The following is a 14216-nucleotide window of genomic DNA, read 5'->3' as shown; positions in this document are numbered from 1 at the left end:
GAAAAAACGAAACGAAAGAACTGGCCTCCACGGTTGTCATCAAGGCCGAGGGTGGAAGTGTGTTAGGTGGCACAGCTAATAATGTGACATCAATAAACGATGAAACGGTGATGATGCAGTCATCCGCTATAGTTGATGAAACTGGTCATCGGGATGCGTGAAAGCAATGACGTCGTGAGCGGAACATTTAACGTTCGGTCGTAGTGAGTTTGGTTGTGTTATAGACAATAATTATATTCTTTAATGTACATTTATATTAACTATAGCCGGCCATAATGTTTGACACGTTGTCAACATAGACGCTTCATCAAGGTGTGACTGCCTATACGAGAATTACATACACAGCCGTTGACATGAAGTCTTATATAAGTCGACATGGGTACATTGTGTGAAGCCCATTTCTGGTGTCCCCCGCCGTGATATTGCTGGAATATTGCTAAAAGCGGCGTAAAACAATACTCACTCACTCACTCTTATATAAGTTTTCGGAAGCCCATCACAGGTAATCTACAATTGATAAAGCGGAACAACGAAAACATTGATAACATTTAGATAATTTGTATCTAAAGGGCAGAAAAAAAGTAAAGCGTACGAAGACTAGAGAGCAAGGTTCGGCGTTATAACCAGTACAAAACGGGACAGTTCAAGACTAATGCATTAAACGAACTTGCTTTCCTTGTCTGTTCAGGTCAAAACTAAAGCTGGCTTCAGCTGTTTCTAATTCACCATGAAACGGGTATCTTTGACGAGATGTGCTGTGTCGGTTCATCAGAAACTGCCTGTTTGTAACGGCAACCTAGTAGAAATGCGGCTAGAGTGGCCAGTAAACAGAAAATATAATCTCATGTCCTATATATGAAGGTCATGATCAGACAGCCAGGCTTGCCAATTAGTGACCAGTAATTGTATTTCGCCTAGTTCGTCACAGTACTGATAAGTTTGTGGCGTTAAGCATTCTGTCAGAGTTAAGTGTGTTCTGTGAAGATGGAAGCTGTGCTCTGTGTGGTTCTGTTGGCTGCTCTGGTCATCGTCCAAGGACAAGTGCCAGCGCTCTGGCGATGTCCAGATGTACCCGTGCAGGGTAACTTTAGTCTGACCTCGGTATGTTAAATTGTTTTGTTTGATTGTTGTTAAACTTCGGTATTATTCTAGCTGTGTATCGAGAGCCTGTATATGTATATAATCCAGTCTATTTCGTTTGTATGTGTTGTTTAACGCCGCACTCATTAGCGTCGGATATGGCTGTATTGGTTGGTTTGTTGTTTAACGCCGCACTCAGCAGTATTCCAGCTCTATGACGGCGGTCTGTAAATAATCGAGTCTCGGCCAGACAATCCAATCGGGATACGATGACATGCATCAACCAAGTCAGCGAGCCTGACTACCAGATCAGTTAGTCGCCTCTTACGACACGCATAGTTACCTTTTACGGCAAGCATGGGTTGCTGAAGACCTATTCTACCCCGGATCTTCACGGGCCGGATATGGCTGTTACATTTCTACAAATGACGAAAAATCGTATAACCACACTATGAGTAACAGACACATTTTTGTCACTTACAGTTTCCGTTAATCATAAAAGCATTTTCGTTTTTCGGGTAAAAACAAATCCGGATATAATAGTAATTTGAGAATACAGTATACGACGGTTATAACGAGCTCAAAGGGACCACTAACTTTAGTTCGTTATAACCGTATTTCGTTATAAGCATATACACAGCATATTTACAGCAAATGGTCGGAACCAGTTCGTTATAAGCGTGTTCTTATAAACGTAGTTTACTGTAATACATTTGTCCGTGGTTTGTAGCGGGTGTTCCTGAAGGTCTTGTCATTTTGAAGAAAACCCCGTGAAGAAAACATTTAGTATTTTTCGTGATTTGAGGTTAGTCAAGTATTCGTACAATGTCCCATCCTCTGGGAGCGCTAAGCTCTATTCAGCAGCTGTAGCGTGTAAATACTTCTCGACTTGGCAAGTAAACAGTCGTGGCTATGCGCAAATACCAGCAAAACCGTTCACTGTACGACATAGTCTCATAGCCCCATTAGTCTGACACAGAAGTATTCAGTGTGTGCAGTGTACATTGCTTCCCTGAAGTAAAAAATACCCAAGGTCATGTGGGGATACTGTGTAGAGAAAAACGACACAACCGATATATTGATGAATATGTATATGAATATGTGTGTGTGTGTGTGTGTGTGTGTGTGTGTGTGTGTGTGTGTGTGTGTGTGTGTGTGTGTGTTGGAGGGTTTGTTAAATATTGGCATTTATATTTTAGAGGTCAAATGCTAAATTTTGAATTTGAAATGACGCACAACGGTGGACAAATGACATTCTGTATAATTTATACACTTTAAACCAAGCTCTAAAGCATTGAATTTCAGATTTCAAATTGGAACAACCGGTATCGATTCGACGGTGAGACCATCTCAAATTAAAAAAAACAAACAGTTGGTTTATCTCCTAATTCAAACGCAAAAGAGTAACCTAAAAAGACATACCACAATGTGCTTAAACCTCAATATTCAAATTAGGAGATAAATCTACTGTGTTTTGAAATTTGAGATGGTCTCGCTGCAGAGTCGAACATATTAGATGTTACCATCACACACTTACAACAACTGGAATGAAGCACGTGACCGCACAATGTGCCAAATAAGGAATGACTAACAAACAGGCTACAAGTGCACGTTAGCGTTTTGTTTAACGCAGCTTGGAACAGGATGTTAGTTGTTTGGTGCTGACAAACCTAGAAACATAATCAGGGCAAACTGGGATTCGAACCCACGATCTAGTGTTTTTGGCAAATCAATGGGACACAGCAGATTGCGGCACCTCAGGCGATAGGACGAGTTTCTCGCTTTTGTCATAATTTAAGTCCACGACTTGTTATTTGAGTTCATTTCTTGTTTGTTATGTGACAATTAATCCGTTAATTATGTAAACAATATTTGGATCATGATACTAAAAGAGATTTATCTTCACTATTGCGAGGGCGGTCGGGTAGCCTAGTGATGAAAGCATTCGTTCGTCAGGCAGAAACCCGGGTTCGATTCCCGACAAGGGTACAACGTGTGAACCAATTCTTGAGTCGTGATTTTGCTGGAATATTGCTAAAAGCGGCGTAAAACCATACTCACTCACTCGCTGTTACGAGTTGACGCGGACATTAAATCGAAAGTTAACCTGTGAAGAATTACATACGGAAAGAACGAATGAAGCTGTACAGGGTGGTATTATTTGATATAGTTTTACGTGCGGTTGGCGAGCGGAAGGTCGGTGGTTTGATCCCGGGCCGCGTCATACCAACAGATGGTACTTCTTGTTACCCTGTCTGGCGCTCGGCATTAAGGGGCTTAAACAAGAACTGGTCGGCTCGGAGTCAGTATACTGTGTTTGAGTGGGGTATTCATGTTAAACTGCGACATGGTATCTCAGTGAGCTAGCACTATAAATCGGCATCAGTCCGTACTAGTACAAGCAGCCACACCAACGTACATGCACTTCGCTATATAAGTGCAATAATCTTGGAAGCAACGTTAAACCCATTTTCACCCCACATCTATGTATGTCATGTATTTCTACAGATATATCCTCTATGTACGGCATGTGCATAACTTGATGTGATAGTAGTTTGTTTGGACCAGTCGTCTACGCGCCACATTTCGCTGTTTAGAACTACTTACTTTGGGCTTACCAGAAATCTATAATCTTGGCTTTGAATTCCGATTCGCCCCCGATTTTGTTTGTCAGCAACATAGCAGTGTGCTAGTGGTTTTCACCAAAGTGGTAAACATCTGAGACCTGTCGCGTAGGGTCCTACCCAAAAGTCGACCCAAACATATGTATATCATTATTAATATTTATACTGTAACAACCAAATCAACATGTTATCACTGGGTTGGTATAGGTCTTGAGCAACCCATGCTTGTCGCCAGAGGCAACTAAAGGGATCGGGTAGTCAGAAACGCTGACTTGGTTGATAAATATCATCGTATCCCAATTGCGTGGATCGATGCTCATGATGTCAATCACTGGATTGTCTGGTCCAGACTTGATTATTTACAGACCGCCGTCATATAGCTGTAATATTGCTTAGTGCGGCGATAAACAAAAAACGATGGCTTGAACGATGCTCATGATGTCAATAACTGGAGTGCGGCGTTAAACAAAAAAAAAAACCAACATGGTATCATGGTATTAAATGCTCAAACCAAATGTCATCAAATGTAAAAATGGGGGTGGTGGCCACCCCCAGAACCGCACCTCAGGATCCTCTGAAAGAGAGTGAGTGAGTCAGAGTGAATATGGTTTTACGCCGCTTTTAGCAATATTCCAGCAATTTCATGTCGGGTAACACCACATAGGGGCTTCACACATTGTACCCTTGTGGGAGCCGAACCCAGGCCTTTAGGGTGACGAGCGAACGCTTTACCCACTTGGCTACCCCACTGGACAATTTGGCTGGATAACACCAAGATCCTCCCCTTTTGTAAGATGGTTTTGAGGTTGACCACATGTTGGTGTGTTTGTTGGTGGCTGACCAAATGTTGGTTTGTTGGTTGGTGGCTGACCAAATGTTGGTTTGCTGGTTGGTGGTTGACCAAATGTTGGCATGTTGGTTGGTTTTGAGGTTGACCAAATGTTTGTAAGTTGGTTTTGAGGTTGACCACATGTTGGTGTGTTGGTTGGTGGTTGACCAAATGTTGGTGTGTTGGTTGGTGGTTGACCTAATGTTGGTGTGTTGGTTGGTAGTTGACCAAATGTTGGTGTGTTGGTTGGTTTTGTTCTTATATTAACATTATATCTAGAAACAGCGATGGTTGGTCGACTGGTTGGTGGTTGACCAAATGTCTGTTGTTTTTTGTTTGAACCAATGTTTTAAGTTGGTTTTGATGTTGAACAAATGTTGGTGTGTTGTTTGGTGGTTGACCAAATGTTGGTGTGTTGGTTGGCGGCTGAAATAATGTTGGTTTGTTGGTTGTTTTGTCGGTTGGTTGGTGATTGACCAATTTTTGGTGTATTGGTTAGAGGTTGGCCAAATGTTTGTTTGTTGGTTGGTGGTTGACCAAATGTTGGTTGTTTTAGTTGGTGGCTGACCAAATGTTGGTGTATTGGATGCTGGTTGACCAAATTTTGGTTGGTGGTTGACCAAATGTTTGTCGGTTGGTTGGTGGTTGACCAAATGTTTGTGTGCTTTTTGGTTTGAACCAATGTTTTATGTTGCTTTTGAGGTTGAACAAATGTTTGTGAGTTGGTTTTGAGGTTGACCAAATGTTGGTATGTTGTTTGGTTGATGACCAAATGCTGGTGTGTTAGTTGTTGGTTGACCTAATGTTGGATGGTTTGTTGGTTGGTTGGTGTGTTGTTTGGTGGTTGACCAAATGTTGGTGTGTTAGTTGGTGGTTGACCTAATGTTGGATGATTTGTTGGTTGGTTGGTGGTTGACCAAATGTTTGTGTGTTTTTTGGTTTGAACCAATGTTTTAAGTTGGTTGTGAGGTTGAACAAATGTTTGTGAGTTGGTTTTGAGGTTGACCAAATGTTGGTGTGTTGATTGATGGTTGACCTAATGTTGGATGTTTTTTTTGGTTGGTTTGTGGTTGATCAAATGTTGGTGTGTTGGTTGGTGGTTGACCAAATGTTGGTGTGTTGGCTGGTAGTTGACCAAATGTTGGTGTGTTGGTTGGTAGTTGACCACATGATTGCTTGTGTTGGTTGGTAGTTGACCAAATGTTGGTGTGTTGGCTGGTAGTTGACCACATGTTGGTGTGTTGGTTGGTAGTTGACCAATTGTTGATGTGTTGGTTGGTAGTTGACCACATGTTGGCGTGTTGGTTGGTAGTTGACCAAATGTTGGTGTGTTGGTTGGTAGTTGACCTAATGTTGGATGATTTGTTGGTTGGTTGGTGGTTGACCAAATGTTTGTGTGTTTTTTGGTTTGAACCAATGTTTTAAGTTGGTTGTGAGGTTGAACAAATGTTTGTGAGTTGGTTTTGAGGTTGACCAAATGTTGGTGTGTTGATTGATGGTTGACCTAATGTTGGATGTTTTTTTTGGTTGGTTGGTGGTTGATCAAATGTTGGTGTGTTGGTTGGTGGTTGACCAAATGTTGGTGTGTTGGCTGGTAGTTGACCACATGTTGGTGTGTTGGCTGGTAGTTGACCACATGATTGCTTGTGTTGGTAGGTAGTTGACCAAATGTTGGTGTGTTGGTTGGTAGTTGACCTAATGTTGGTGTGTTGGTTGGTAGTTGACCACATGTTGGTGTGTTGGTTGGTAGTTGACCAAATGTTAGTGTGTTGGTTGGTAGTTGACCCAATGTTGGTGTGTTGGTTGGTAGTTGACCACATGATTGCTTGTGTTGGTTGGTAGTTGACCACATGTTGGTGTGTTGGTTGGTAGTTGACCAAATGTTGGTGTGTTGGTTGGTAGTTGACCACATGTTGGTGTGTTGGCTGGTAGTTGACCACATGTTGGTGTGTTGGTTGGTAGTTGACCACATGTTGGTGTGTTGGCTGGTAGTTGACCACATGATTGCTTGTGTTGGTTGGTAGTTGACCACATGTTGGTGTGTTGGTTGGTAGTTGACCACATGTTGGCGTGTTGGTTAGTAGTTGACCACATGTTGGTGTGTTGGTTGGTAGTTGACACATGTTGGTGTGTTGGTTGGTAGTTGACCACATGTTGGTGTGTTGGTTGGTAGTTGACAAAACGTTGGTGTGTTGGTTTGTGGGTGACTAAATGTTGGTGTGCTGGTTGGTGGTTGACGAATTGGTGTGCTGGTTGGTAGTTGACAAAACGTTGATGTGTTGATTGGTGGATGACCAAATGTTGGTGTGTTGGTTGGTGGATGACCAAATGTTGGTGTGTTGGTTGGTAGTTGACCACATGTTGGTTTGTTGGTTGGTGGTTGACCACATGTTGGTGTGTTGGTTGGTAGTTGACCAAATGTTAGTGTGTTGGTTGGTAGTTGACCCAATGTTGGTGTGTTGGTTGGTAGTTGACCACATGTTGGTGTGTTGGTTGGTAGTTGACCACATGTTGGTGTGTTGGTTGGTAGTTGACCACATGTTGGTGTGTTGGTTGGTAGTTGACCACATGTTGGTGTGTTGGTTGGTAGTTGACCACATGATTGCTTGTGTTGGTTGGTAGTTGACCAAATGTTGGTGTGTTGGTTGGTAGTTGACCAAATGTTGGTGTGTTGGTTGGTAGTTGACCACATGTTGGTGTGTTGGCTGGTAGTTGACCACATGATTGCTTGTGTTGGTTGGTAGTTGACCACATGTTGGTGTGTTGGTTGGTAGTTGACCAAATGTTGGTGTGTTGGTTGGTAGTTGACCACATGTTGGTGTGTTGGTTGGTAGTTGACCACATGTTGGTGTGTTGGCTGGTAGTTGACCACATGATTGCTTGTGTTGGTTGGTAGTTGACCAAATGTTGGTGTGTTGGTTGGTAGTTGACCAAATGTTGGTGTGTTGGTTGGTAGTTGACCACATGTTGGTGTGTTGGTTGGTAGTTGACCAAATGTTGGTGTGTTGGTTGGTAGTTGACCAAATGTTGGTGTGTTGGTTGGTAGTTGACCACATATTGGTGTGTTGGTTGGTAGTTGACCACATGTTGGTGTGTTGGCTGGTAGTTGACCACATGATTGCTTGTGTTGGTTGGTAGTTGACCAAATGTTGGTGTGTTGGTTGGTAGTTGACCACATGTTGGCGTGTTGGTTGGTAGTTGACCACATGTTGGTGTGTTGGTTGGTAGTTGACCACATGTTGGTGTGTTGGTTGGTAGTTGACCACATGTTGGCGTGTTGGTTGGTAGTTGACCAAATGTTGGTGTGTTGGTTGGTAGTTGACCACATATTGGTGTGTTGGTTGGTAGTTGACCACATGTTTGCGTGTGTTGCAGTACCTGGGAACCTGGTATGAGTACGAGCGATTCTTTGCGGTGTACGAGATCGGGGCAGAGTGTGCCCAGGCCAACTACTCGATGAAGGCTAACGGACATGTGAGGGTGCTGAACAGCGGAACCGGGAGGTAAACAAGGGAGATAACCCCAGGACAGGACGTCAGAGAGTGGTCGATATACCATAAGCTGTAGACTATATTTACAAACAGATGATAAGGAGTATATAACGCTGTTTGCTTCCCTTGTTAAGTTTCCACCTTTGTTATCATTTTACTTTTGTTGTTCTTACAGGTACATAAATATATATAAGATGCTCCATAACATGTATTCACTTGAAGAAGGAGTAAGTATATACCCCGAAACGTTGTGTCCCTCACAATAAAGAAATTTACATCCATAAATTCTCTTCCTAATGTGTATCACTTTTAAATGCTATTCGAAGACTTGAAACTTCCTTGGATTTGTTTGAACTCCAACTGTGCCAATTGTTTCAGATCAATCGAAGGCGATGCATATGCCCCTGACCCATCCGAGCCAGCCAAGCTTCTTGTGAAGTTCTTCTGGTGTGAGTATCTCGGCTAGCTGCTACTCTCACATTTACGCAAAAGAGTAATTGTAACCGTCATCAAAACAGTGTATTTCTATCACTGGAAATGGATAATTTTAATTATGGAGGGGGATGGGTGGCTGAGTCTTCTTATTCAACGCAATTCTCTGTTCAGAGTTGCGTCCCTTAGGCGTGCGCGTGCCAGTACCCTGTGTTTGTGGGTTCGAATCCGAGAATCACCCTGATTATGTTTCTAGGTCTGTCTAAACAGTATTTGAATTTGTTTAAATATGAATCTTAAAAATAAAACTTAATAAAGCCTTTGGTGTCCATCTTCAGCTCATGCTAACATAATCTTCAAAGTATAAGACGGCACTTTGGGGTTACATACTTTTAATATAGCACAGTATGATGAATAGGAACATGATCGCAGTCACTTTTGTATGTTAATATAGTGGTGGCACGTGGTCCTGTGTATTGCACACATGTCACAAATCAGGCGACGTTAAACAACGTTGGTGGCGGAGAGTAGGTGGATGGGTTGTTTATAGTTTCGGCCATTGAAACAAAGCTTAGTAGTGGTGTCTCCTTAGGCAAAAGACGAAAGTGGAATAATGATGACGATGATGATGATGATGATGATGATGATGATGATGATGATGAAAATGATGATGGTGTATCGCTAATTCACTTACTCACTAACTAAAACCCACTCACTCACTCACTCACTGTGTGTTTCAGGGCAGCGCCCCGGCAACTACTGGGTGGTGGAGACCGACTACTCCAACTACAGCGTCGTCTACTCCTGCGTCGACCTTTACTTCATGCACCTCGGTAGGGTCCATGTAGACTTTTTACTTTCAGTTGCTTTGCGCTTTCAGGGGTCCTGCTCACCACCGGGTCCTCATGTTGTGTCCCGTTCTACATTTTTCAACTATAATACATGTGTGAATACGGGGCATTGTCTGTGTGTAATTTTCATGAACATTATTATTAATATCGCAGGTATCCAGGTACTAGTATCTGCTCAAATGCGGTTTTATTTGTTCCCCGACCAGTGGATCCGTTTGCATTCCAATTACCATTCTCAACTCCCTAGGGAGTATACACCCAAGCTGCCCAGCGGCACTAGGTTTTTACATCCACCTCACATGTCGGGTACCCATTCCCTGCTGGGTGAACAGAGGCACATTTGAACTAAGTTCACCACACGTGTTTACATTTGTGTTTCGGGGGTATGTACGTATTCGTGGTTCCACCATCTGGTCATCTACCATTGGACGAGTGATTATCTGCGTAATTAAAACATTCGAACAGGTAGACACGAGTATTTGTGTTTGAGGGACTTAACTGCACTAACCTTATTTCCCTTTAAACACAGAGCGTCCTATAATATAGTTGGAAGCATATGTTGTATCTGTGTCTGTCCAGCGTATTCTAGTAGGATGTGGATGAATACTTGTTAAAAAATAATATGTCCTTGTGGAATGAAACCGTCTGTCAAATTTTCCTTTCAGAGTTTTAACTCTAACTTGTAACGTGTTTCTTGCTCGTAAGTAAAAGCGACAAAACCTTTTCCACAGTCATAAGAAATCTCTGCCCAAAACACGGATTTGTCGATTGTATATCATGAACATGTGTTTATGAATCACTATCAAATAGTGATGTTACCAGGTGTTCGCAAAAAGGTGACCGTATCCTGCCCCACCGGTGGCACCCGTCACAAACACATGCAAAGGCAAGTCAATATTTCACCTGAAAAACCACTGGAACATATGTTACAAGTCAAAATGTGGAATTGCATTGCATCGAACATCATCTGTGTCGCGAAAAGGTGAGCGTATCCTGCCCTGCCGGTGGCAACAATCAGAAACACATGCAAAGGCAAGTCAATCTTTTACATGAAAAAAACAACAACACATGAACATATGGTACAAGTCAAAACAGGGAAGTTCATCGGACGTCATTTGTGATGCCACATGACAACCATGAACACAACTGCCGTAACGCAGTTGCGATGCAGCAAAGAGGTGTGTGTGTGTGTGTGTGTGTGTGTGTGTGTGTGTGCACTAGTCCGGACTTACGCCGATTTATAGTGCTAGCTCACTGAGATACCATGCCGCAGTTTAACATGAACACCCCACTCAGACACAGTATACTGACTCCGAGCCGACCAGTCCTTGTTTTAGCCCCTTAATGCCGAGCGCCAGACAGGGTAACAACAAGTAACATCTTTTAACGTCTTTTTGTATGACGCGGCCGGGGATCGAACCCCGGACCTTCCGCTCTCCGGGCGGACGCTCTACCATTAGACCACGGAGGCGGTCCGATGCAGCAAAGAATACCAAGGAGCAACCAACCAGCAAGCAAATTTACCAAAGATGGCACCAATATTGTATCAAATGGCTGTGATTAATTAATTTCCTTTTCTTTCAAATTTGAACTTTATTAATAATTTCCAAGCCTTTTAACAGCTGGACCAATGATGGTGAAACTTAATATACTTCTTCCTATAGCGATGTGTCATTTTTGTCTTGGGTGAATATTTGAAAAGAATCGATATTTTCCTTTTATCTCGCGTGCGTGCGTGCGTACGTGCGTACGTGCGTACGTGCGTGTGTGTTTGGTCGTCTGATTTTTAGAGCTTCACTATGCCGTGGTTGTCTGACCATGCATGAATGGTTTCTCCGTAGCTCAGTCTAATCCGTGTAGACACTTACCCGTGTGATTTGTCTGGGAGAGACTATCAGAGGGCACCGGGATGTTATGGGGAGACAACTTGAGATGGGGATTATAATGGCAGTGTTTGTATGGAGATTAATATCAGATTATAGATTCAGACATTTAGTAATGGGATACGACTACAAACAGTTTTTGTTCAATTAAAACAACTAAAACACTAATTTCTTTATAGAACATAAACAATGAAGTGACTAAAAGGAATACTTGTTGAATCTTATGCTTGTCGTAAACAATGAAGTGTCTATTGGGAATATTTGTAGAATCTTATTAGTGAGTGAGCGAGCGAGTAAGTGTGGTTTTACGCCGCTTTTAGCAATATTCCAGCAATATCACGACGGGGGACACCAGCAAATGGCTTCACACATTGTACCCATGTGGGGAATCGAACCGGGTCTTTGGTGTGACAAGAGCGAACGCTTTAACCACTTGACTACCCCACCGCCTCGGGGTAAAACAATACTGCAGACAGCGTTCGGTAAAAAATGGCGACCTTGAAATCCTCTCGCTTCGACCGTAAGTAACACACTAGGCATACGCTGAACGTTTGTCATTCGGCAACTTCCGTAAACACATTCGCTCCGGTTTAGGGACCAAGACACTTAGTGTATAAGTGTCAACCCAAGTGTCAAGGTGGAATAATTGTTGAATCTTGTGCTTGTCGTGAACAATAAAGTGTCAAGGTGGATTAATTGTTGAATCTTGTGTTTGTCGTGAACAGTGGAGTGTCAAGGTGGAATAATTGTTGAATCTTGTGCTTGTCGTGAACAATGAAGTGTCAAGGTGGAATAATTGTTGAATCTTGTGCTTGTCGTGAACAATGAAGTGTCTAGGTGGAATAATTGTTGAATCTTGTGTTTGTCGTGAACAATGAAGTGTCTATATGGAATAATTGTTGAATCTTGTGCTTGTCGTGAACAATGAAGTGTCAAGGTGGAATAATTGTTGAATCTTGTGCTTGTCGCGAACAATGAAGTGTCAAGGTGGAATAATTGTTGAATCTTGTGTTTGTCGTGAACAATGAAGTGTCAAGGTGGAATAATTGTTGAATCTTGTGTTTGTCGTGAACAATGAAGTGTCTGTGTGGAATAATTGTTGAATCTTGTGTTTGTCGTGTACAATGAAGTGTCTAGGTGGAATAATTGTTGAATCTTGTGCTTGTCGTGAACAATGAAGTGTCTGTGTGGAATAATTGTTGAATCTTGTGCTTGTCGTGAACAATGATGTGTCTATGAGGAATAATTGTTGAATCCTGTGCTTGTCGTGAACAATGAAGTGTCTGTGTGGAATAATTGTTGAATCTTGTGCATATATACATTTTATATTGATAAATATTCTAGACTCATATATTTCCTATCTATTATTATAAATATCCCGAGCCCACATGTATTCATTCTATTATGATAAATACTCCCAAACCTATATCTTATATTATGATAAATATCCTGGGCTCACATATTTCCAATCTATTATGATAAATACCCTAGACCCATATAATTTCATTCTATTACGATAAATACCATGGGGTTATTCCCTACCATGGCTTTGTATTGAAGTAGGATAAAAATAATATGCGACACTGAAAGGAGCCGCCCCTCATATTACACCCACAAGCGACAAATGATGTGCAACGTTACTGATTGGTTTGAGAGATGTGGTGACGTCACATCTGAAACTAAGCTATGGCAGCGTACTTCGAGGGTATTTAACGTATATTAGAATGGAGATATAACAACCTGGATTATCGAGGATGGATACTATGTGGCCTCACACTGCAGACTTTGTATGTTTCAGATACCGCGTGGTTGTTGACCCGAACTCGTGACGGAATACCCGACGACATGAAAAACGACATCTACGGTCGCCTGACAGCATACGGTATCAATACCAGTAATTTCAAGAAGACGAAACAAACTGGATGTTAATTGGTCTCGATTAGCCATGCGCTTAAACAATAGTTCCTCTTGATGTAAGACCATCATCAAACAGCTCGAGGTGCAGAAGCTGGATTACATTCCAAACAGGCACTGTCCAGCTTTCTTAGGATTCCTACATATGATAGACATTTATCACTTTTAAAAACCAAACAGTAACAAAAAACAATATTCCTTTACATGTTTCTAATGCAAGTGATCTGATAATTTTGCATATTGTATTCGAAGATGAAATACTTATTGTATGTGAATAAATAAATAAGTTTCTGATTGAACTACTTTCAGACCAACGTTTTTCTTTTTCATACTAATTGGAACAATAATACACAATGGATGAGAAAGTGTGTATTTCCGTAAGGGAACCACCGGCTCATACACAATGCACGTGACAGTACCTTCAAACGATGCGCAATGCAATCACAGTAGTATAATATATAGACGAAATATTTGACACGTTTTATTCCCCCGGAGAAGAACTCCAAAACCGTCAAAAATTTCTTATTGAAACTTTCTATTCACATCAGTCTCGTGGTGAATTGGTCCTTTTGATGATTTGGGATTATTAAAAAAAAACATTTTTTTGTTTTCATGACTACAAGCTGGGACGGGATTTTTATTTATTTTGTTAATGTTTCATGGCGACAAGTTGGACTTTACTGAAAATGAGGGTAGTGATTGTTTCCGGGCCAGAACTCCTAAACCGTTGACTATTTCTGGATGAAATTTTCTATACAGATCAGTCTAGTGGTGAACTTTACTTTACTTTATTTTTCAGTACTTGTAGGCCACGGGACTGACTGATTTATAGGTTTTACGTCCGCTTCGCATTTATTGCATTTCGCGGACGGGGTAGGTGGGGAAATAAAGATAAATAGATTAAATATGTAAATCACCATACCCAAAAAACTGTAACTAGCCGGGGAGTAACCTAGATTGTCCTAATGATGATACTTCGAGAGTATTATTATGGGTGTTGTTATTAGGAGGGGGCGTTAAGGGCCTTTACTATATTTTACAGGGGTGGTATCAACAATGAGGTAAGGGTATAGCATATTGGGTGATTGAAGATATGCAGTTAGGCTACATTA

The 14216-nt window shown here is 41.7% G+C and overlaps 1 protein-coding gene across 1 annotated transcript; it reads left to right on the top strand.

Annotated features, from left to right (window-relative positions):
• The first annotated feature begins 956 nt into the window (after positions 1-956).
• LOC139474893 (apolipoprotein D-like) lies at positions 957-13372 on the top strand. Its single transcript, XM_071258087.1, has 5 exons — positions 957-1101; positions 7909-8036; positions 8403-8473; positions 9197-9289; positions 12989-13372. Exons 1-5 carry the CDS (start codon positions 985-987, stop codon positions 13117-13119), a joined length of 540 nt encoding a protein of 179 aa, XP_071114188.1. The 5' UTR covers positions 957-984; the 3' UTR covers positions 13120-13372.
• Positions 13373-14216: the final 844 nt, after the last annotated feature.

The sequence above is a fragment of the Haliotis cracherodii genome, unplaced genomic scaffold, assembly GCF_022045235.1.
Source record: "Haliotis cracherodii isolate W230 unplaced genomic scaffold, xgHalCrac1.p SCAF_3, whole genome shotgun sequence".
Taxonomy (NCBI): domain Eukaryota; kingdom Metazoa; phylum Mollusca; class Gastropoda; order Lepetellida; family Haliotidae; genus Haliotis; species Haliotis cracherodii.
The sequence above is the reverse complement of the archived record's forward strand: the minus strand, read 5'-3'. Positions and strand labels throughout refer to the sequence as shown.